The 26,845-nt window shown below is 35.2% G+C and overlaps 1 protein-coding gene across 1 annotated transcript in view; it reads right to left on the bottom strand.

Moving 5' to 3' along the window:
• Window positions 1-26,845, bottom strand: part of THEMIS (thymocyte selection associated) — a 155,881-nt gene that overhangs the window by 113,997 nt on the left and 15,039 nt on the right. The window contains exon 2 of the mRNA XM_067702892.1: window positions 7,443-7,601. Within this exon, the coding sequence (XP_067558993.1) occupies window positions 7,443-7,601 (159 nt within the window). The remainder of the gene's footprint in view (window positions 1-7,442; window positions 7,602-26,845) is intronic.

The raw sequence follows: 26,845 nt of genomic DNA, 5'->3' as shown, positions 1-26,845 counted from the left end.
CACATCTTGATTAAACTGTTGAAAACCAACAGTTAGAGAATTTTGAAAAAAGAAGAGAAGAAAAGATTCATCATATACAAGGGTTTCTCATAAGATTAAAAGCTAATTTCTACTTAGAAATCACAGAGGACAGAAATCACTGGGATGACATACTTAAAAGTGCTGAAAGAAAAGGACTATTAACCAAAAATTCTCTATCCAGAAAAAAAAAATCCTTTAAAACTAAAGGAGAAATTAAGACATTTCCAGATAAACAAAAACTGAGAGAATTTATCACTACCAAACCTGCCATACAAGAAACACTAAAGGGGGTCCTTTAGGCTGAAATGAAAGGACACAAGTCAGTAACTCTATTCCATGTGAAGAAACAGAGTATCAATAAAAATAACTCTGAAAGTAAATTAAAAGAAAATTTAAATGTATGTTTTGCTTTCAATTTTTTTCTCATATCTTATTTTAAAAACAATTGCATAAAAAATAGTTATAAATCTGTGCTGATAGGCACACAATGTATAAAGATGTAATTTTTATAATAATAAAAATTTGAACCAAGGGGTAAGAAACAGAGCTATATGGGAGCCAAATTTTATATGCTGTTGGAATTAAATTCATTAATCCAAACTAGATTGTTATAAATTAAGACATTAATTGTAATCCCCAGGCTACCACTGATAAAATAACTAAATATATATATGGGTATTTTTTAAAAACCACCAGATTTCTGGTTTCTGGCATGGCATATAAGGAGTTTGGAAGTTGTCACTCTGTCCTAAAAAAAAAGTGAAAAGCTGAACAAACTGAAAAATCAACAACTATTCTTAGATATATCAGAGAAGTGAGATCACAGGACAAACTACTGCCTCCAAAACTGGAGAGACAGACAGGCAAGTACAGAGAATCTCAATTTACCACAGAAGAAACTGCTACAAAAACCAATACCAGGGTAGACAAATCCGACCTGTAATTGATGAATTGCTAGAGGCTCAGAGTGGACAAGTCTGAGAGTAAAAAATTCCAGGGGAACTTAGTCATAGGGGGGCCCACAATTTTGTAAGTTTTACCACCAAAAACTTAACCAGGCTCTCACAGTGAATATCAGAGAAAAATCCCCTCATGCTTCTGGTCGGGGGAAGGCAAAAGAAACCATTTTGAAATAGGCCAGAGCATTCTGTTCTTAATAAGACCTGCCCTCGAGAGAAACTATTGGTGTTTTATCAGGACTCATTGACCCAGAGGGATGAAAATACACAACTAACACCCACCCTAGCCTTCCACTTAGGGAAAATACGCAACAAAAGCCCACTCTCACCTTTCCACTTGGGGAAAGGGAAATACCCAGCTTTAGCCTGCTCTGGTCTTCCACAGGGGAGAAGGGAAATACCCAACTCCAACCCACTCCAGCCATCCCATGCCACCTAAAGATGCAGAGAATGGGACTGAGAAGCATTTGTGAAGTTCACAATTCAGAGGCACAAGCTCACAAAAATACTATAACAATCATAGGACTAGAGAATGTTTCCGCTCCTGCCACAGCTTACTGCCACATTACTAAAGGCCTATTCACTACAGCTCCTTTTAACCAGTACATGATGCCTAACCATCATGAAAAAAAGTATAAGGCATACTAAAAAAAGCAAAAAAAGACAACTGAAGAGACAAATCAAGCATAGAATCAGACACAGATATGGCAGCAATGTTGGAACAATCAGACCAGGAATTTAAAACAATTATGATTAATATGCTAAGGTTTCTAGTGGATAAAGTACAACTGGTGGGCAACGTAAGCAGAGAGACAGAAGCATAAGAGAAAATCAAAATGAAGTGCTAGAGATCAAAAACACTGTAATGGAAATGAAGAATGCCTTTGATGGGCTCATTAGTAGACTGGACATAGCTGAGGAAAGAATCTCTGAGCCTGAGGATATATCAATAGAACTTTCTAAAACAGAAAAGCAGTGAGGAAAAAAATATAAAACAAAATCACAGAACAGAATATCCAAGTACTGTATGACAACAACAAAAGGTGTAACATATGCATAATGGAAATATCAGAAAGAAAAGAAAGAGAAGCAAGAACAGAAGCAATGGGCTTCCCTGGTGGCACTAATAATCCGCCTGCCAATGCAGGGGATATGGGTTTGAGCTCTGGTCCAGGAAGATTCCCCATGCCCCAAAGCAACTAAGCCCGTGCGCCACAACTACTGAGCCTGTGCTCTAGAGCCCAAAAGCCACAACTACCGAGCCCACGTGCCACAACTACTGAAGCCCACATGCCACAACTACTGAAGCCCACGTGCCTAGAGTCCATGCTCCACAACAAGAGAAGCCACCGCAATGAGAAGCCGGCACCACAACAAAGAGTAGCCCCTGCTCTCCACAACTAGAGAAAGCCTGCACGCAGCAACGAAGACCCAACACAGCCATAAATCAATAAATAATTACATAAATAAATACATAAATTTATTTTTAAAAAAACAAAAGAAATAATTGAAGAAATAATGATTGATAATTTCCCCCAAATTAATGTCAGACACCAAACCACAGATCCAGGAAGCTCAGAGAACACTAAACAGGATTCTAAAAGAAACTTCATAAGAACATCATATTCAAACTGCAGAAAATCAAAAGTAATGAAAAAATCTTGAAAAAGGTCAGAGGAAAAAAATCTTACCTATCATACTTGTAGAAGAACAGAGGTAAGAATTGCATTTAACTACTCCTCAGAAACCATGCAAGCAAGAAGAGAGGAGGGTGAAATATTTAAAGCATTGAGGACAAAAAACCCCACCAACCAAGAAATCTGAATCCTAACATCCTTTAAAAGTGAAGGAGAATTATAGACTTTCTCAGACAAACAACGACTGAGGGAATTTGTTCCAATAGACCTGCTTTGCAAGAAACGTTAAAAAAAGTTCTTCAGAGAGAAGAAAAATTATATGTCAGAAACTTGGAATTACATAAAGGGAAAGCAGCAGAAAAGAAATGAGTGAGGATAAAGTAAAAACTTTTATTTTCTTATTCTTAGTTAATCTTACAAATTTTGTTTGCTCATAATAATAATATCAACAATGTATTCAATTATAATCTGAAAGGATCAATAAAATCTCCTAGAACTAATAAGTATAGCAAGGTTTCAAGATACAACGTTAATATACAAAAGTCAATCACTTTTATTTATACTAGCAATGAACAAGTGGAATTTGAAATTAAAGGCACAAAACCATTTACATTAGCACCAAAACAATGAAATAGGTATAAATCTGACAAAATATGTACAAGATCTATATGAAGAAGACTACAAAACTCTGATGAAAGAAATAAAAGAACTAAACAAATGGAGATATATTCTATCTTCATGAATAGGAATATATAATATTGTTTAGATGTCAGTTCTTCGCAGCTGCATCTATAGGCTTTAATGCAATGCCAGTCAAAATCCCAGTAAGTTATTCCATGGATACTGACAAACTGATTCTGTGGTTTATATGGAGTGCCAAGAAACCTAGGATAGCAACATTAAAGGAGAACAAAGCCAGACAACTGACAAGACTTACTATAAAGCTGCAGTAATCAACACAGTGTGGTACTGGTGAAAGAATAAACAAATCAGTGAAACAGAATGGATAGCCCAGAAATAAACCCATCTAAATATGGTCAACTGATCTTTGACAAAGGAGCAAAGGCAATACAATGGAGCAAAAATTGTATTTTCAACAAATGGTGCTAGAACAATTGGACATTCACATGTTAAAAAAAAAAAAAAAAAGAATCTAGACCCAGGTCTTAACACCCTTCACACAAATCAACTCAGAATAGATCACAGAGTTAAGTGTAAAATGCAAAACTATAAAACTCTTAAAAGATAATGTAGCAGAAAATCTAGATGACCTTAGGTTTGATGATGAATTTTTAGACATGACACCACAGGCAAAATCTATGAGAAAAATACCTGGTGGTGCAGTGGTTGAGAGTCCGCCTGCCAATGCAGGGGACATGGGTTCATGCCCCAGTCTGGGAAGATCCCACACATCACGGAGCAGCTGGGCCCATGAGCCATGGCCACTGAACCTGCGCGTCCAGAGCCTGTGCTCCGCAACGGGAGAGGCCGCAACAGTGAGAGGCCCACATACCGCAAAAAAAAAAAAAAAAAAGAGAGAGAAATAATTGATAAGCTGGATTTCATTTTTAAAAAATTGCTCAGTGAATAATATTGTCAAGAGAATGAGAAGACAAGCCACAGACTGAGAGAAAATATTTGCAAAATATTTGCAAAGGACATACCTGATAAAGGACTTGTATCCAGAATACACAAAGATCTCTTAAAAGCCAACAATAATAAAACAAATAACCTGATTAGAAAGTGGGCAAAAGACATGAACAGATGCCTCACCAAAGAACGTGGCATGGCAAATAAGCATATGAAAATATATTCAACATTATACGTCATTAAGGAATTGAAAATTAAAACAATAAGATACCATAATTGTATGCATATTAGAAGAGCCAAAATCCAAAACACTGACAGCATAAAATGCTGATGAAGATGCAAAGTACCAGGAATTCTCATTCATTCCTAGTAGGAATGCAAAATGATGCAGCCATTTTGGAAGACAGTTTGGCAGTTTCTTTATACTAAACATATCCTTACCATATGGTCCAGCAATCATGTTCCTTGGTATTTACCCAAATCAGTTGAAAATTAATATTCACACAAAAACCTGCATAATTTTATTCATAGTTGCATAGTTTTATTCATAATTGCCAAAACTTGAAAGCAACCAAGTTGTTCTTCAATAAGTGAATAGCAAAATGAACGGTGGTATATACAGACAATGAACTATTATTCAGTGCTAAAAAGATATGTTACACACCATGAAAAGACAGTGGTATTTTGATATTGAGGAAGCTGTGCAAATTTGAGACAGGTAATATAGTATATGGGAAGTCTCTGTACCTTCTGCTCAAATTTGCTAATGAACCTAAAATAGCTCTAAAAAATAAAGATTTTTTTTTAAAAAAAGGGAAATAAAATTGTACACTAGAAAATATCTATTTAACACAAAAGAAGGCAAAAAATGGACAAATAGAGAAACACAAAAGACCTAAGACATATGGAAAACAAATAGCAAAATGGAAGATGTAAATCTTACACTATCAATAATTACACTAAATATAAATGGATTAAATAATTAAAAGGCAGAGGTTGGCAGAATGGATTAAAAAAAAAGCCCATCCAACTATATACTGTCTACAAGAGACTTACTTGTAGATTCATACTTCAGATTCAAAGACACAAGTTATTTGAAAGCAAAAAATAGAAGGTGGACCATGAACATAGTAACCAAATAGAACTGGAGTGACTACAGTAATATTAGAAAAAAAATAGATTTTAAAACAAAAATTGTTTAGAATATTATATAATGATAAAAGGGAAACTCCACCAAAAAAAGGTAACAATTATAAACACATGTAAACCTTACATCAGAGTCCCCAAATACATGAAGCTAGCGCTGACAGAATTGAAAAGAAAAACAGACAATTCAACAATAACAGTTGGAAACCTCAATACTCCACTTTCTAAAAGGGATAGAACTAGACAAAAGATCCACAAGGACATAGAATACTTGAACAATCCTATAAATCAACAGACATCTGTAGAACACTCTATACTACAACAGCAGAATATATATTCTTATTAAGTGAACACAGAGCATTCTCCAGGATAGGCCATATGTTAAGCCGTAAAACTAGTCTCTAAAGACAAAGTATGTCTTCTGACCACAATAAAATAAAATTAGAAACCATTACCCCCCAAGAAATGGAAAATTCACAAATAAGGAAGGATGGTTTAAAAACATATTGGATTCTTTGAGTTTAAAATCTAACTGGGTGTCTATTGCTATATAGGATGGGGTAATGAGGAGTAATTAGAATTAAACAAGGAATAAGATTTCAGTTGAAAGGGAAAAAATATTGGAGCACTTGGAATAATCCTCTCCTCATACAGTTAAATTATTTTAATTTTCCAAACCTCAGTTCAAGAATAACATTCTCTGAAAAGCTTTCCCTGACTCCACCAATGATGATAACAAGGTTAATAATGGTAATATAAGCTGACACTTTTTTATAGCCCTTGTTATATGACAAGTATCACTCTAACCAATATAAATATATTTCAATATTCAATCCTCCCAACAACACTAAGAGATAGTATTATTATTCCCATTTTACATGAGAAGAGGGTAAATAATTTGGCAAGGTTACCTAACTAAGAAGTGGCAGGGTTGGGATTCAAATATAATGATTCCAAAATCCATGTTCTGAAGCATAACCAACTGGAGTTAGATCCATCTTATCAAGACTCTCACAGAACCCATACATACTTCAGTTATACCATAAACTACATTACGTTGTAACAGCTTACTAGATTGTCCTCTTTCACTAATCATTCACTGATAAACAATTATTCAACCAACAGGAAATTATTGAGCATGTTCCCTGTGCCAGAAAATGTGCTTGTTCATAGAAATAAAGCCACATATGTCATATTTCATCTGTCAAAGAGTTTTAGTCTCAAGCAGAGTTCAGCAAACTATAGTTCACAGGCCAAATTCTGTTGTCCACCTGTTTTTGTAAATAAATTTTTATTGAACCACAACTGTGCTCATTGATTTATGTAGTGCTCACTGGTTTATACCAGTTGGTTTATATTGGTTTATCTGTAGCTTCTTTCATGTTACAACATCAGAGTGGAGTAGTTGTTATGGAGACCATTTGGCAGGCAAAGTCTAAAATATTTACTATCTGGTACTTTACAGAAAAAGTCTGCCAACCCTGGTCTAAAGAATAAGACAAATAAGAAAATCATTAATTACTACCCAATAAGGTACATGCTATGGTGCCCAAGATACTACGGGAACATAGAGATATCTAGATTAGATTATAGAGTCAGCAAAAGTTTTCTAGGAGACCTGATATCTGACCTAATTTTTGAAGGTTAACTAGTTAAAGAAGAGCAGCCAAACTTGTCAGTAAGGCCAGACAGTGAAGTTTAGCAGTGATCCAGGGAGCTAGGAATAAAGAGGGTAAATATGTTTAGGAAATATTAATTATTTTTACATAACTTATGAAAATATATCTTTAATTTCTTCATTCCCACTATCTGGCACAACTAATGGTGCATATAGTTAAACTCACTAAATATTTGTTATCAGAAAATATTAAGTCCTAAGTAAACAATGTTTACTGAAAAGGGGAGAAAATATTTGCCTTCTATTAGTCCCTAAAATCACTAAACTATAAGAAGCCCGATTTTTTCACCCACTGCCTTAGAGTAAAAAAAAACAAAAACTACCACTTTTTCATTGTTTTCAGTTGTAGAGATGTATATAACATTTAAGAATACAGTTTTACAAATGAGAAATGGTTGCAAAATACTGTACCTGGAAAATTCATAGGCAGTTCAAATGGTTGTGGAGCCTCACAACCTTCAATGTGCTCACAAATTTCAGCTATGATCTTCTTAATTTTGAGGCCAGTAATTTTAATCACTTCTCCTGTTGACAAACAGCATTCATTTCCAAACATTTCATAAATAGAACCTGAAAAAAGAAAAGAAAAACAGCTTTTAAAAAAAGAATTCAATAATGAAGAACAAATTAGGAGTCAAAAGTCTCATACGAAGCATTTTTATTCAGTTCCTCTCAGATACCTGCTAAACAGGAATTTAATCAAGCTTGGCAAAATATACAGCGTGTACCAGGAAAAATATTAGATTTTCACTTCATCCACTGGGCAAAGTGTAAACAATCTTATTTTTGTTATTATTGTAAATTGAATTTATGGTCCTCAGCACCTTTAGCTCATATTTCCAAGGTCAAGCTACAACCATGTCTTCCCCTGCTGGGATTTATGATCTTTTTTTGGCTAGGTCATAGAATTAAACTCACATGAGTCAACAATGATCTGAGTAAGTACTGCAAACAAGGTTGTAATACAATCTAACATCCAAAGACAGAGCATTTGTACACCAGGCTTCATATTAAGAGCACCATATCTATTTATAAGACCTAGTTCTCTTCATCTGCATGAATATAACATTTTGTCCATTTTATCTCTTGTTTTTGACAAGCTGGAAACAACTCTCAACATCTTTATGGCAATAGGGGGCAGACAAACCCAGATAAACTGAAAAGCTTCATTTTAGTTCAGGATTTCAGTCTCCTTCCTAAAAAACCTTTTATCATAGATGTCAAAGCTAAATTTTTCATCCATTTATTTCCCTTTTATATCTCCTGATGGAGGAACACTGAGCAGTGAAATAACCGAAAGATTAGCAACAGGAAAGACGAGAAGCAAAAGTTCTGGGTAATCTAGCCCCAGTAAAAAGGAAACAACCCCAAAACTACATCTCTGGGATATTATCACTTTACAATAAAGCAGTAAACTAGAGGCTGATGTAAATAAATATTGCAGAACTGTGGGGTTTGAAACATATCAATTTTTCCTTGCTTCCAATATGATTTATACCCTCTTTACCACACTAAAATATAAATAATATGAGCACAAGATTTTAGGTTTGTTGGTTGGTTTTCTGAATTCTTCTGTTGAAACACCCCTTCACGGAATCATGCCTGATATGTAGCAAGTACCTGAAATATTTTTATAGCATTAATGGTTATCATAAAAGTTATTAAGCCCAGCATTCAATTTAGCTTTAAACAACTCTGTGGTTTTATCAGAGTCTCTACAGAGAGCAGGGGGCACACGCAAATTAAAACAATTTAAGGAGATTTTAATAAAGGGACAATTTACACACAGGCACAGACAGTTCTAGGCAACACAAGAATATAAATGTCCTGATCTCACTCTTTTTCCTCCATTGGATCATCTGCCAGGGCACCCCATTGCCCCAATTCAGCCAGAAGCCAGAGGACAATGGAGCTGCTGACTCCACAGAAGTCAGCCTCCCAGGCAGAGTGGAAATGAAAATTAGCACACCAACCTTACTGTCTATTATTTAATGAGGATCATTTTTGCAGACATGCTAGTATATGAGCTCCTTGTATACTTCTAAACTCCCTCCTTTTCTCATACTATTGCCTTAACTACACATGCGTTCATACTTTTTATTAACTCCAATACATTGTGTTGTCAGCCATCTCAAATCCCTCATGGAAAAAACTGGTATATTAAAAAATAATAATAAATCCACAGTGACATTTTCTTCCAGTGAACTCAGAATAATTATTTTCTATGATCCTCATTCGGAAATTAATCACATAGTAACATTTTACTTCTACAGTATTATCTCATCCTGTACTTAACCTTTTATGACTTTAGTTTCTGTTACTCCCAATTCAATTTTAAGCTTCATGAAAAAAAAATTGCATTATATTATTGCATAACTACCAACACATCAACCTCCCTTCCTCATTCATTCAGCAAACTTTAATGAATACCTACTATGTGTCAGACATTGCAATTGGCAGTAGTACAAAATGCATATGCCTTCCCCATAGAAGCACTGTTTTGAAGGGAACAGACAAGTAAGCAGACAATTGAAGCAGATTATGAGAAAGTTATAATATAGAAAATACAGGGCATTGAGGGAGTAAATTGGAGGCATTTAATTAAGCAATTATATGGGAAAGAGATTAGGGAAAGATTTGTGGAGGAGATGACAGCCGAGCTGAGTTTTAAAGGAAGCATCACAAAATGTTAGGACAGGCAGAGGATATAGTATTTGAAAAGGCAGTGAGATGCGAAAGAGTCTGATACATTCTGGAAACTTCACATAATTTGTTATGTCTCAAATATAAAGTAAGAAATGGGAACTGGTAAGAAAGGAGGCTGGAGAAATAGAGGGAATCCAGATCGTGCAGTGTCTTTATAAAATTACCAATAAACAAAAAAGCCAATCAAAGTCTGAAGCAACCTCAGAGTCAGAGAATTTACATTTTCAGTTATCAATGTCCAGGAACTAATGCCAATTTAATGAGAGGTCATATGTTTCTAGGCGCTTGCTATCCAAAGTGTGTCCTGCTGCATCACCTGGGAGCTTGTTAGGATCTCAGCCAGACCCTAGACCTGCTGAATCAGAACCTGCATTTTTAACAAGACCCCCAGATGATTCATAAGTACATTAAGGTTTGGAAAGCACTGGTCTAGACAACAAATGTATAACTGAAATAATCTCTGTTCTGAGATTGTTGCAAAACTTACCAAGAGAGAGAAGGACATGTCAGGTAGAGGATGCACTCAGCGTCATTGAGATGGAGGATGTTGTAAGTAAGGACAGGGAAAGGGAAGGATTTTAAACAGCAAAGTGACATGGTAAGATTTTTCTGTGTCACACGAAATAGAACGTAATTGGACCTATCCTGTTTCAGCAGAAGTCTGTTTGGCTTAATTTCAACGCAACAAATGTCTAATTGCAGATGTAATGTATAGCAAACTGATTCACTTGGAATGCCATCTTTCTTTCAAAGGTTCCATTGGAATTCAAAAGTAAAAGATGAGTTTATGTGAGATTACATATCAGTTCACAGGGGATAGAAGCCAGAGAATTCTAAGAGAAAATTCTGTGAGTTTTAGTCACCACACAAAAGGCTTTTGACACCTCAGGTCTCTTTCTAATCATCCCTCTCGCTTTGAAAAAAGAAAACCACTTTTTTCAGTCATGTAAGGAAAAGAGCCTCATGGAAATGTTAATCTTTCACATTTATCTTTAATTCTTTGTGACTTCCAATTTTCTCTAAGCAAGAAAGCTATTAATTCATTTTAATAAAGAGAGAGGTCAGTGACACCCAACTCTAGAAAGTTATGTCCCTGATAGGTGACAAGAACATACAGCAAATCTCAAACCCCTGAAACTTGAAGAGTTCTTGTACGTCGTTATCATCATTATAGTGTCTCTTAAAATACATTTTTTTCAGTGAAAATATAAAATGGTTAATTTAAAAAACAGCCAACTTTCATAATCTCAGAACAAGCACATATAATATGCCTAATTGCCTTTTAAAAATTTGCTGAGATGTGTCTGAACTATGTGTTTGTGTAAATATAGATATAAAAATAGTTTTCATTTCATTTTTAACCACAAGACATGCATTTTGAATATGCAAATCTAGAATCTATTAAATCTTTACAGACTGATTCTTTCCAAGTCAGAGCATATGTGTTCAGGATGAGGCCAAACATCAGAGAAAGCTGAACAAAGCAGCCTGTTTTCAGTGATCAAACATTGCCCCTGAAGGCTGTAATGAAAGTCATGTGCCTCTGAAATCACCTTTTCTGAAATGCTACTTTGCTCAATAAAAATGACAGATTAATATCCTTTTATGAGCCCATCCCTTATTTGACAATCCATATAAGCAATGCTGTGATCACATGGAAGAAACCAAAACAACTGGCTCCATAGATTTTCTTCCTTTTCCTCTACAAAGTTGAAAATGTGTGGCAGTCGGGGAAGAAGAAACTTACATTGTTTAGAGGCTTTTTTCCCTTTACTCAACATATACTCACTTCCTCCATTCCCCACCCCACCATCTCCCACCCCACCATCTCCCACCCCCACCATACCAGCCACTCATCCCATCATCAGCCTGTCAAAGTTCAACCAATCATAAAGATTCAGCTCATATTCATTTTCTTTTTTTTTTAACATCTTTATTGGGGTATAATTGCTTTACAATGGTGTGTTAGTTTTTGCTTTATAGCAAAGTGAATCAGCCTGTCAAAGTTCAACCAATCATAAAGATTCAGCTCATATTCATTTTCTTTTTTTTTTAACATCTTTATTGGGGTATAATTGCTTTACAATGGTGTGTTAGTTTCTGCTTTATAGCAAAGTGAATCAGTTATACATACACATATGTTCCCATATCTCTTCCCTCTTGCGTCTCCCTCCCTCCCACCCTCCCTATCCCACCCCGCCAGACGGTCACAAAGCACCGAGCTCACTGTCTTCTTGAAAGCCTTCCTTTATTCCCACCTAAGTAAGAATTAATTCTTTCCTCTGTGCTCCAATAGTACTTTGCATGTATCTCCATTATGGCCCCTATGTGATCATTATCACAGCCTGCTGTTAGGGTATTATTTTCTGACCATTGATATTATGTATACTTTAGAATTTATTATGATATTCTAAAGAAGAGACATCATCTTAACTATATTTATACCCCTCCTCACATACACACAGCTAATTGCACAGTTTTGTCAATTAGTGGATCCTTAGTGAATGTTAAATTATAACTTAGCTTTACTGTAAAATGACAATAAATTATTGTGAATATAGAAGTCCTTCTCCATTAACAGTTTAAAGCATAGTCAACCCAAGGCTTTGGCATGGGTTATATCTTCATTTGGTATAACTAATAACAAATGTACAAGCATATGTGAGATTAGCTGGTCACCTTGTGAATTCCCTAGACAAGGAATATTAAGGGCAGGTAATTCTATAATATGAATCTCTGCTTGTTAAATTTGCCATTTTTCGTTATGTTTACCATTTTTATATTGCTGGACTTGAGGATGAGGCTCATAAAATGATCTGAGATATGTTTGGAGGAGTTAGGAATTTACTCTGTAAAGTAGGATTGATATTGTATGACAGTATCTATAGACTGGGCTTGCTGGTAGAGATTTATCCTTGCTCCTCATAAACAATTGTGATTATTCTTTATTATTATTACATGGCCAGTATTCCATAAAGAGACGATCTCCATCTCCTGTAAGGCAAAGTCATTCCCATGCACTACATGAAGAATAGATCTAAAACTATATGAACATGATATTTGAATGTAGTTTGCACATAAATAAGCATAAAACAGCAAGCTTGCAGCTTTACTAGGGATGGAGTCTACCAGTTAGATACTGGGTATACCACTGAGAGGTATATCTGAATATTGATCGAAAATGATCTTTCAAGGTCATAGAGACTCTCTTCCCTTCTGCCAAAATATCAATATAAAGAGGGCAAAACAGTGGCACCAAGTATTAAGGAAAATGATGGCCAACACCAAGTAGAGCTAAGGTATAATCTCTCTTACTTCTAAGAATATGGGGTTTTTTAATGGGAATTTAGGGTTTAAGTGTTATCCTGGAAATCAAGTTTAGAGACAGAAATATGCTAGAAACTATAGTGAATTTTGGTGAGTCTTATAAAATTTGAACATGGGGAAGCAATGAAAACCACAATGGGTGGAAAAGGGTGGAGCCTGAGAGTCAATAAAGCAGGTTAAAATCATAGTGAGCCCAGAAAACAGAAAATGTCCAACTTTTCAACTACTCTGAGTGAAATGTGAGGCATTTAGATGATTAAGTTTTAGTGGCTGAGGAAGAAAGATTAATACTTTCCTTCACCAGCTAAAAATTTGATGTTTGTTTAATGGTGGAATCAATTTAATAGATTAAATAAAACTGTACTTAGAGGGTTTGTAAGTTGGTGTTACAATAGAAGTCATTATCACAGCTCTTTGTGTCAACAAGTGTCAGACCAAATGGATTTGAGATGTATGAAATGGATATCCCTCCTACATATCTATGAAACATTTCCTTATGATGATGGAACAAATCAGTGATTCTGCATCTCCGGACATTATTATTGGCCAAATACTCCCCACGTTTTACCCAGATTTTAATTCTCAAAATTACATCGTAAGTAATGTTATAATTTCTTATATGAACAATGTTGCATTGGGAGTTGGTTTATTGTTTTAGGAATGACTTGATTTCAAGTACATTTTTTATACTTAAGTATAAATACTTGCCTATGTTTTATATCCTAAATGTTAAATAAAGCTATCATAGACCTCTATAGCCATTTAAAATCATAAAATCAATGCACTGATTGAATTGTTTATACATGGGCTCCAATGAACTATAATGTGTTTATCCAATGCATACAAAATGAAGCTTCACTACATTACAAATTTTCCCTAAGTTCATTAGTATTGAATACTTCATTAACTATTTTGCTTATGAAATATGAATTTTGAAGTTATTTTATGTTCATTGATTTAAATAATTTTAAAAATGCTTGAATTTTGTATGTCTATTTTTAATTTTATTTTTATAATAATTCATTTGTATTGCATTTTATTAAAGTACCAGTCCATAATCGATTGGGAAAAGAAAATAAATTGGACCTTCACTACAGATAGTTTGAGAAGCACTTCTCTAAATGGTTAAGTACAAATATGACCACAGTCAGTCAGTGCAGGGAAACAGGATGTAGCCTCAGGGAGTTAAAGAGTTAGAGTAAAATTTGAACATACTGGAAAAAGGGAAGTTATAGCCTAATACACAAAATCTTAGTATTATTAACTCATCTATCTCAATGTCACCAGCAGCCTGAGTGCCCTGACTAAAAGACACAGGAAGTTTAATCAACTTGACAGTAACAGTCCTAATTGCAAATTACTACATTGGCATTCTGATTTGTACATTTTACTCTTCTGAGTTGTATGAGGCAGTGCTTGAACCTAATTGACCCCGGACACTTTGAACTGTTGGATCTACACAGTAAGAACCAAAGCCAGGAGCAGGTGAAATCCCCTAAGAGATGAATTTTGTGAGTTCTATCTAACTAACTTGCCAGGTATTCTCCATGAGAGAGATGGCAAATATCTATACTATATTCTACCATTCTCCCTTCCCATCAATAATCATCCATGGCACATTTCCAGCTGAATCCAGATGAGGCTGAATAATCCTCCTCAACATAAAGTTCCTGGTGACTATCCATCAATTGAAGATGGCAAGCCAGGCATAAATTATTCCAGCCCAGTCCTGTACTATGACTTTTCTTGCTTTCTTTAAGCCCCCTTGGGTGATATTTATTTTTAAAGATTTTAATCTTCAGATTGGGCTAATTTACCCTCAAAGGCTTAGTAAAAGACATCTGGCAGAAGAATACAGGGTCCCTCAATCCATCATTTTTTCCAGACAGCTGTCAGAATTGAGGCATAAAACATCTAACTTGATAATAATCACAACTTTATATAGCCCAGTGGCAGCTGTAGGATTAGTTTCAATTTCATTTTATATTTCTAAGCCAAGTGCCATTAATTCTAATGATCTCTTGAATCACTGGTCTTAGTATCAGGAGCTTAAATACCATCACATCCTACTAACATATTAAAATGACTGAGTGTCTATACAATGTCTCTACCAACTGGTTGTCCAAACTATATCTGAACACTTTCACTGATAGAATTCCAATTATTTTAAGGTGACCCACTCTACTTTTGAGCAATTCTGTTAAAAAGCTCTACATTTTAAGTGTAATATGTGTTCTTATGGGATATACACACAATTAGAACAATTTTTACCCTTAGAATCATACAGAAAACAACTATTTAATTCTTATACATAGCAGCCTTAAAATGTGTGAAGATAGCCATCATCAGTTGTTCCTTATAACAAACCAATGTGTCAAACGATTGAAATATGTTCAGGGCCACTGCTTACAGCATAGGTTGCCCATTATAAAACTACCTGAAGCACAAGTTATAAGGATGTCAGTGGCATTTTGGAGTTGTGTGACAAGGTATCATACCCCTCAAAAACACACATGCCCTTGACTGTTCCAGAAGAGGTTTGATAGTGCCTGTTGGGTATGTTCTAAGGTGGCTGCTTCAGCTCCTACCATCATGTTTGAAATTCAGCCAGTGAGAAAGAGAGATAAAGAGAAGGAAACATTCCTTTTGTTTCAGTGGCATGCAATAGAAATTTCACATGTCAAATACTACTATCACAACCCATCGGCCAAAACTTAATCAAGTGGCCACTTTAAGCTTCAAGAGAGCTGTGCAGCATCGTTAGCCAGGCAGCTGCATTCACAGCTGAAAGCTTTATTACCACAGAAGATGGAGAGAACAAATATAGTTAGAGGGGCAGCTAACAGTCTCTGATCCAAAAGGTGAGGGAAAGGTATGTATATTTCAGGATTTAAATTGGGTTGCATGTGCCTATAAAACTTACATTGTCTTATGAAGGAAAAAATGTATATTTTTATTTGAAACACCAAAGACAGGAGGTCTGTTGCTGAGGTTGAGACTGCAGGATGAAATTTCAGGGTTGAACTTTATCTCCCTTAAGAGATACAACTGTTAAACACACACACACACACACACACACACACACACACACACACACACACACAAACACACACTTCTTCTCTTCATTCATTCCTAGGCATTTAATTAGGTAAAAATCACAGATAAGAATGCCTTCTCTAGAGTCAGTTTCAAAACCAGGATCTACATTTGATAAATGTGTGACTTCAGGCAATATCTTCTTCTATAAAATGGGGATAGTGCCTCAATTTCTTTATCTTTAAAATGAGGTGGTAATTTTACCTCTGATAGTTGCTTTGAGGATCAAAGTAGATAATCAATTTTTAAGTGCATAGCCCAGAATGTGGCATCTATTTAGGGTTCAGTAAATATTAGCCATTATTGGTGTCATTATTATTATTTCATATGATGTTGTTTAAGACCGAATAATTCAGTATAACGTTATACTATTGTAAACTGGTGTGATTTTCTTGGTTAAAATGAAAATAAAGGTCTTCTTATGGATAGGGATGGGGTTTTCCCTGAATAAAAAAATTGTTATTTTCTTTGTCATCCTAAGAAAGAGAAAATTACAGAAGTGAAAATAGAAACTTGAGAGATGAACTTGGGCTGGGAATAAAGATACATCAAAGGTCAGTTTTTTCCCACCTTGTACCAACGAACCTTGGTATGCCACAAATGGGTTACAAGTATGCCAACATGTTGAAATCTGTCTTCCTTGAGGTGACCAACTAAGATAGGTCTGGGATGACTAGTGGCTTTGGCTGGTGGCTCCGGCTGCAAGTTACCTTGTCTATTTACCCCACCCAAACAAATACAGTTGACCCTTGAACATCGCTGGGGTTTGGGGTGCCTACCTTCCAGGTAGTTGAAAACCTGCCTATACTGTACAGTCAGCCCTCTGTATCTGTGGTTCCACATTAATATAATCAACAAATTAACTGAATACATGCTATGTGCCAAGTGAAAAAACTATGGTAAGTACTACTGATATAATGGTGACCAAATGATATGTAGTCTTAACCTTCACAAAATATTTAATACACTGAAATAAAAGGCATTAATCAAACAATCATACAAATATATGATTACAAAATGATAATTACTATGAAAGAAAACTGCATGTACTAGGAGAAAGGGCCTGGGTTTGGGTTCCATGAATAGTACATCTGTATTATATTTATTTATAAAACCATTCAACAAGTATTTATTGAGTGCTAGGCGTACTAATCTCAAGTTTATAGTAAAGTCTTATTAAAAGGCTTCAACCGGGACTTCTGTTTCTGGGAAGATGAAGTAGACATACATTTTCCTTACCTCATGTATTCCAGACTTGAAGCTGAAGATACTAGCAACCTAGAAATGCCAATGGGTACAGACAAAAAAAAATCTCCAATAAATTCTGTTCTCTCTAGCCAAAAATGCAGGAAAGGAACAGCCTAGTAAAACAGAAAACTTTTTGACAATAATCACTCTACTCAAGCCAAATACCACAGAAAAATGTTTGGTTCCACAACCACCTACACCAGGAAAGGCTGAGTAGAGTCATTAGAATCTCACCCACAATGAGTATAATAAGACACGCACCCAACCTTTGCTGAGGTGGTGTCAGAAAAGGCAGAGTTCAGAGATGCGACTTGTATCTTTGTGAGACAGTAATAAACTCCCATTTTCTGTCAGGGAAACCAAGTGAGGAGCCTGGACTTCCAACCCTACCGAGCAGTACTGAGGCACACTTTCTCCTCCCCTTGGGGTGATGTCAGAGGATGTCCAGTGAAAAATTAGGACTTTTACCACTAGCCAATGTAATAAGGCACCACCCCATCACAAGGTGTAACTGGAGGCCATGTGTGCAAGAGTAATAAGCACTATTATCCCTCCTATCAAGGGTGGTATCAGCGAAAGCCTAGTGAGGAGACAGTACTCCCACTCTGACCAGCAGTAAGAAGGACCCCTTCCTTTTTTAGTGTCAACAGAGGCTGAAAGGGGAAACTGGGCTTCTAACCCCCTTATTATGGCAATAATGAGGCCATACACCTCACCCCCTGTTGGAGAAACAAAAAACAGAAACCAAACAGAAAACTAAATATATAATAGACTTAAGCCTTGACATATCAATAGTTACATTAAATGTAAATGATCTAAATACATCAATAAAAAGAGATTGATAGAGTGGATTAAAAAAAACATGACCCAAATATATGCTATCTACAGAAGACTCCTTTCAAATATAACAATATAGGCAGGTTGAAAGAAAATGAATGGAAAGAGATATATCACACAAAAATTTATCAAAGGAAAGCAGGAGTAGCTATATTAACATCAGATACAGTAAACTTCGGAGTGAAGAAAATTACTAGGGTCAGAGATAGATATTACATAATGATAAAAGGGTCAGTCTACCAAGAAAATACAGCAATCTTAAATATGTATATATCAAACAACAGAGCTGCAAAATATGCCAACTAAAACTGATATAACTGAAAGGAGAAATAGATAAATCCACAATTATAGCTGGAGACTGCAACATCCATCTCTCGACAACTGATAAAATATTAGATAGATTATCAGTAAGGATACAGAAGAACAAGGACACTTTCAAACAACAGGATCTAATCTACCTTTACAGAACACTATACCTAACACAGCAAATACACATTGTTTTCAAGTGCCCATCAGAACATATACTGAGATATCCTGTGCCATAAAACAAGTCTCAACAAACTTAACGAACTGAATCATAGTATTCTTTGACCACAATGAATTAAACTAAAAATAAATAACAGAAAGATAATAAAAAATTCTCCAAACACTTGAAAACTAAATACCGTACCTCCAAATAATCTGTGGACCAAAAGAAAATTGCAACATCTCAAACCACAAATTTTCATAAGGATAAGGTAGTATTGAGGAGAAAATATATATTACTAAATGCTCATTTAAGAAAGAGCAAACTCTCAAATATTCTAAGCCTCTTCCTCAAGAACTTGGAAAGAAAAACATAAAAAAAGAGAAAATCAATGAAGCAAAAGATGATTCCTTGAAAAGATCAATAAAGTTGACAAACCGTTAGCAATTCTGAAAAAGAGAGAAGGTACAAATTACAAATAAGAGGACTAAAACAGAGAATATGACTACAGACCCTCCAGACATCAAAAAGGAAAAAAGAGAATCCTACAAACAACTTAGCCTACAATTCAACAATTGAGGTGAAACAAACCAGTTCCTCAAAAAACCACAATATACCACAACTCACCTAAAATAAAATGAATAATTGGTTCAGTCCTATAACTATTAAGAGAATTGATTCATAGTTACAAAGTCCTAAAAAAGAAATCCCCAGCCCCTGGTTGTTTCACTAAAGAATTCTATAAAACTTATCAGGAAGTATGTTCACCAGTTCTACACAATCTCTTCCAGAAAGCAGAAGAGAGAATATGTACCAATTTATCTTATGAATCTAATACTACCATTATACCAAAACCAGACAGACATCACAAAAAAGAAAACTGCAGACCAATATCCCTCGTCAATACAAACAAAAAAAATCCTTCAAAAAATTTTAGCTAATAGAATCCAGCAACATATAAAAAATTATATATCATAACCAAGTGTGGTTAATCCCAAAGATACAAGGTTGGCTCAATATTCAAAAAGCAATCAGTGTAATCCTCTATATTAATAGGCTAAAGAAGAAAAAGCATATGACCAAATAAATTGATGTAGAAACAGCATTTGACAAAGTTAAACACACATTCAAAATAATAAAAAGAACTCTCTGTAAAAGCCAGTGTGAAAATGATGAAAAGACAACCTACAAATTAGGAGAAAATATTTGCAAACCATGTATCTGATAGAGAATTTACATCTAGAATTTACAGAGAATTCTCAAAATCAAATAGTAAAAAAATCAATCCAATTAGAAAATGGGCAAAAGACATGAACAATCATTTCACTGAGGAAGATATACAGATGGCAAATGAGCACATTGTTAGCCATTACTGAGCACAAATTAAAACCACAATGAGAATCACTACATACCTATCAAAATGGCTAAAAAATAGTGACAACAACAAATGCTGGCAAGGGTGCAGAGAAACTGAATTACCTGCACATCACTGAGGAGACTGTAAAATGGTAGAGCCACACAGAAACACAGTTTGGCAGTCTCCTAAAAAAAAATAACAACATGCAACTACCAGCATTTCACTCTTGGGCATTAATCCCAGAGAAATAAAAAAATATTTTCACACAAAAACTTATCTACAAATGTTTATAGTAGCTTTATTCATAATAGCCCTGAACAGGAAATAGACCAAATATTCTTCAACGTGTGAATAGTTAAACAAATTGTAATACATTCATACTATGAAATACCCCTCAGCAGTAAAAACGAGTGAACTATTAATTCATTCAAAAATCTGGATGAATCTCCAGAGAATTATGCTGAGTGAAAAAGCCAATCCCAAAAGGTTACATACTGTATGATTCTCTTTATATAACACTTCTGAAATGGCAAAATTATTAAAATGCTGACTAGAATAATGGTTAAAAGATGTTAAGGAGGAGATGGGGGAGGTGGGAAATGGATGTGGCTCTAAAAGGGCAACATGAATCACAGGATGATAGAAATGCTCTGTATCTTGACTGTATCAATGTCGATACCCCGGCTGTGATGTTGTACTCTATAGCTTTGTAAGATGTTACAACCAGGTGAAACTGGATGAAGGATACATGGGATTTCTCTGTATTATTGCTTACAATTTCATGGGTCCACAATCATCTCAAAATAAAGGGTTTAATTTAAATATATGTGTGTGTGTGTGTACTATGTGTGTGCTGCAGTGCAACTTCTCATACCAGTGTCAGACTGAGAAAGCCACAGGCAAATACAGGAACACATGCAGACAAAGGGAAGTAGTAGAAGGAGCCTGAAGAAAATGAATAACCCCCAAACTGCAGTAAGTCCTTAGGAGAGTCATGATAGCAGAAATAGAGGCAGTGGGCTATACTGATACTGGAAAAGATGTGAGCGTCTTCCTACCTTTGGGACTTCCGGAGGGACTCTAGAGCAGCACTGTCCATTAGAACTTTCTGCAAGGATGGACATATAATTTGAGCTGCCCAGCACTGCAGCCAACAGCCACATGGGGCTCATGAGCACTTGAAATGTAACTAAGGTAACTGAGGAACCCATAAATTTGTTTACTTTAATTAATTTAAATTTAAATAGCCACATAATGGCTAGTGGCTACCATATTGAAAAGCATTTCCTTTTTCTACTAAAAGAAAAAAAAAGCTTATACGAGAGCCTAGGTTTTGCTATTGGTAAAGTGCTTCAGAGCTTGGGTAATTTGGGCATCCTTGTATCACCTTGATTGTCCTCTCATACTAATGATGTCAGCAACAAACAACTTATAGTCTCTTACACATGCAGTAGGTGATGTATGATTATGGCCAAACGGGGTCGATGTGGAAGGCTGGTTATTAATATTCATGGGACAGGCATTCCAGAAAGTAAAAATATCACTTTTCAGATTTAAACAAATTAATATGTATTAAATAATTATCTGACATCTAGTGTCTTTCCAAGATGATCTGATTACAAAATAAAAAGCCAGTGGTTGGAGAGAACTTAGAGCAGATTTGAACTGTAGGCAATATATTGCTATGGTTCTAAGTAAGTTCCCCTAAGAGCTTCTTGCAGAATAACAAAAGACAGGAGAGGCAATGAGAAGTTACCAGGTGCCATGGAGTGTAAGTATGCAGCAAGGAGAGCCCGAATATAATGGCAGCTGCAAACACTGAAATGGCCCTTCACAAACTGGTTAAAGAAAAGCAGAAAAATGGGGCCAAAATGACTCCCAGACCACGATGCTGGGGCACTAAGAGAAGGCTGGTGTACTAAAATGTGGAAAAACTGGGAAGGAAACACCGTGCTCAGTTCCTGATATATTGTTTCTAACGTCAAATGGTCATCCTTAAGCAGAGATGGTCCTATCCAGTTCCTCTTAAACAACTGTTTGCCAGCAGGCTGCATCAGAATTAATTGCGGAAAATTTTAAAATACAGATTCTAGTAGGGCTTCCAAAAATTCTAAATCAGATTCTCCAGGGTAGAACCCAGGAATGTTTTCTTTCTTTAAAGTTCCCTAGTAGATACCAAAGTTTACTTAGGTTTGAGAAATACTGTTATAAATCATGAAATATGTAAAAGAAAATCAGGACTACATATGTCAACCTGGGAAATGATTCAAATTTGGGAGTTAGTTAGTTAAATCTTCAAGAATAAAAACAAAACAAAAGCAACTCTGGATAGATCTGCTCCCCTGAGAGTGAGAATAGAGTATCTGGGACACGTGCAAAGATAAATATTTAATGTTATTACCTGAAATACATCAGCATAGACAATGAAATACATATGTATGTGTTCAATACTTTTAACCTATAGCCCTGAGGAAGGGATGAGAAAAATGTTAATATTTGAAGTACACTAATCAGAAATATAAACCCAGGGTGACTAGTTAACACAAAAAAGATTAATCAGAAGTTCATACTCTTAAAACAACTATCACAAGTGTCACCTACATTTATCTCATATTAACATAGTTTTCTTAATTAGAATAATGAATACCAGTCTTAAGATTGCCTTATTGGTGAAATGAGTGGTGTTTAAAATGTGTTGATTAGTTTCAAATGTAACACAGGAGCTCCTGTTCCTGCAAAGGGGTATAAGAATCTAGTGAGCCCAATATAGGCCCTGGGCTTCACAATCCTGGTTCAGCAGTTGATTCAAAGCAGTTTTGTCATCTAACTAGAAAGATAGCTGGAATATTGCTGCAGAAGTCTCTAATGAACCTTTCATGCAAGGTGCTGTCAGAGTATTTAAAAAGACAAATAGATGGGACTACATCAAGCTGACACACAGGTCACATAAGTGTTTTGATGCCTGCTTGCAAATAAACATCTTACATTTGACAAAATTTCATTGCATGAGACCACGTACTTCGAAGGATTGAAGGCTACCAAAATCTACCAGAAATAACCTAATAACGGTGAATGACAAAATCCATTCTGGTCAGTTTGCAACAAAAGTCATTTTCTCCAGAAAAGTTGGCATGACTTTTTTTTTATCAGTCACTCTTAATAAATAGGATGAAATTAATATTCACCATGGGTTTATTTCAATAAATAAGAGCTACTAAATTTTACTGAGCATTGAGCTTGTGGTTTTTTAAAACATGATGTTCCCTTGAATAATTCTGCTTTGTTTTTTAGAGAAAACTGACTTAGAGAACCAACCAGCATGAAGCCCAACAGTAAAAATACAATGCTGCAGGTCATTTGTCAGATGAATGGCATCTATCAGTAGATAATTTCACTGTCAAATTTTTAATGAGAACTTGAAAACGAATGGCTTATTGTTCCAAGTAAGAAGAGAACGTTCTTAACAGCAGAAGTTAAAATTTCCATTCTTACTTCCATGTTTAGTGGTTTAAAGCACTCATTTAAACTTTAAAGCACGTTGCAATAAGAAGTAGTTTACTAAATGTCATCTTTAAAGAAGTCTTCTTCAACATAATGTTATTTCTATACCAAAAAAGTTTCATTAGGTATATTATCAGAAAATTCCGATGTTCTAATTAGTAGTTGACCAAAACTATATCATATATCAATCCAGGAGTGATCACACAACCCATCAAGCACTTGTTAGTGTAGAGCACCACATGACACACCTTTGTAGCTGTTCTGTCTGACTTCATGAGGATTCTTGACTTCTTTGAGAGGGCTATGGTGACTTAATGAGCTTTGTTACTGCAAATTCAGCATACTGCCAGGTATTCAGCAGCCATTCAGTGAATTAGCTGAATAAATGGATATTCTTGGGGATTTATTTAATCACTTGATTATTTATGTTTCCTTATAGTTAATTATCATTAAGAAAGATAATCGTTGATCCTGTTATTTGAAAAAGAAAGTTTTGTTCTTCTTTTTATTAATAATCAGTGGATAGAATAATTGCACAAAGACTTTGTGGATAGGTCTCTGCCTCTATAAAATAAGGAGGTTAATTTTGTTGATCCAGAATGCTGTCTTATTCTAAAAAGAGTAGATTTACTAGAAATGCAGAAAAACACTTTTTTTTTTTTTAATGGACAAATTACGAGAGGGCAGGGTATAGAGAAAATAAAAAGAAAATGGATCCTTGGGGCAGTCAGCTGCTTCTCCTGTCGCGGCTCTGATGCACTGGGAGAGACCAGACCGAGGCAGCCAGCGTGGGGACGTCAGCATAGCAATCTCACAGCCTGTGGCTGAACTTCCAAGCTCGGAGCTGCCCCCTCCGCGTCCGATTCGACGCGTCTCACTAAGCTGGTCTTCCAGGATTTACAACCCTCCCTCTCCAGGCCGGTCCCGCCGTGGCGTATTTTCCTACCTGCCAACGGAAGCTGCACCTGCGTTAACCTTCCTCGGGCGGCCATGATTTACACCCGACCCCAGAGCCCGCTCCCAGCCCGGTCACTAGGGTCACAGTCACCTCCTAATCCTGATTTTTTAAAGCATGCAGTGCGTGTATAGTCGACCTGGAATTTTTTTAGGTGTCATCTCTATTATTATCTTCTTAATTATTTGTCCTTTCTTTGAGAGAAAAACTTGATAGCAGTGGATGTTATTTTATGTGCTCCCCCCCGCAACCGGCTTCTGTTTTACTACAGCACATAACTGGTACTCAAAGTACATTACTGTCAAAGAGCATCTGTAAACGTATCCAGTTGCATATGACTACAGTACACAGGAGAATGGAAGGGAGGCAGGGAGGGAGGGAAGGAAAAGAGGAAGGTCCAGCCTGTGTCTGTCCTAAGACAAGTTCAAATTTTTATTATTGTCAAGTTCCCATTATCTCTCTGAACATGCTAAATCGTTGCTGAGTTTTTTTTTAATTACTGGAATAAATACGTACACTATAATATATTTAAATAGGGATTTATTTAAATTAGTAACTATGTTACTAATATTCAAAATCAGAGTGGTCTCTGATAATGAACACAATTCAAAACTCACATGATTTGATTTCACAAGTTCTGGGAAAAACTGTTTTAAATATGTTTTAGGCCTTTCCGGATGTCAATAAAGAAGTAACCAAAAAAAGTCCTTTGGTCTGTGGTTAGAATTCACACATCGTTTATGGGGCAGGTGTTCTTTCCTTAACTGACACAAGTGCTGAATCACTAAAACCAACCCTTCTAATCTAGAGTAAAACGGTTTAGACCTAATTATAACAATCAGAAAATCAGAAAGTTAATTTCATTACATAGATTAGTAGAAGCCGTCCCCATTTCCTAATAAATTATTTTCTTTAAAATAACAAAATCTTCTCAAATAATGCCTTTCGCCATTTAAAAATATTATTTCACATGAAAAAGTTCTGTTTCATTTAAGTAAATTTCATCTAACAGCTTTGCTAAAATCTTAGTTTTAAAAAGGTGCAATCTTTCCAAATATTTATTAGAAGTAGAAAAAGTAGATGTCCCAATTAAAATGTAAAGTTTTCAAATTCAAGACTTTGAATACTGCATCAAAGATAGACATTTCTAAAAATAATTTTTTAGATTTTTTTTAATACCTTACTTGAAATTACCTTCTCTCCCGTTCTCAGTGCTTACTCACCAGTCATTTAGCAGGGCCTAACAAAATTTATTAGTATTATAGTATACAAAAGTATAAACTACTACATGTAAGGCAAAGTTTTTTCTTTTCCTTTAGTGTTTTTCAGTGTTAAATAATTGACTGATAATTTGTACCTATTCAAATGAATTTGGTAGTTAATAACCCTAACCAAAATGTCTATTTCACAGCAGTTGAAAATCTAGCAGCCAATAAAAAATACAAGTTTTACTTAATTTATTGCTTACTCACTTCTTTATACTTATAAGATGAAGGAAGTATATGAATAATCTATATTTATATGATTATATGTAAAAACATAGGCTAGCTCTCCATTTTTTAATATTTTTATTGCATAGTCAAGGTTGGTACTTAACAATTAAGTTAAAAAATTCTGAGTATGAACATTCTACAATAGATGTGAATAACGTGTGCCATTGTACAAAAATGCCCACATTTTGGAACATTTCCACTTAAGTAAACAACACAAAAATTTTGCTGGCAGTTATTTTCCTCCACAGCTTTTGAAAATAATACAACTGATATTATCTTATCTGAGCTTCTTTTGCTTGTTTTTAATGTACCTATTTTAGGGATTTTTCCTAAAATAAGGCCTGCTTCAGCTAAGTTTTAGGGAAAAATGTGTTCCATTCAAGTACAAACACAAAATTGCCCTAAACTTTAAAAATTCTTTTACATTTTTAAACTTCAAATATTTTGATTCTATTTTAAAAAATGTAATGTTTAGTTAGACTGAAAGGGTAATTCATTGATCTGTAGTGTATGGCCTACAGGCAATCTAAGAGCCAAATTGTACAGCAGCTACAATTTGGCTCTTAGAAGTGTTAAGCCTTAGATAAAAAATGATTCCAAAGTTTTTATAGGAAAAAATTCAACATCATTTCAAATAAGATTATGCCTTAATGAATATAATTTTTGCATATTACCAAATCAACATTTTTTCAAATAAAACTGAACGTTTAGGTTTATCAAGTTCTATTCTGACAGTCATCTTAGTGTCCAACCATATACCACTGACACAAATAGAGCAAATTTATATTTATTTAATAAATCATATTATCAATTTCAAATATTGGGATA

This window comes from Pseudorca crassidens, chromosome 13 (assembly GCF_039906515.1).
Source record: "Pseudorca crassidens isolate mPseCra1 chromosome 13, mPseCra1.hap1, whole genome shotgun sequence".
Taxonomy (NCBI): Eukaryota; Metazoa; Chordata; class Mammalia; order Artiodactyla; family Delphinidae; genus Pseudorca; species Pseudorca crassidens.
The sequence above is the reverse complement of the archived record's forward strand: the minus strand, read 5'-3'. Positions and strand labels throughout refer to the sequence as shown.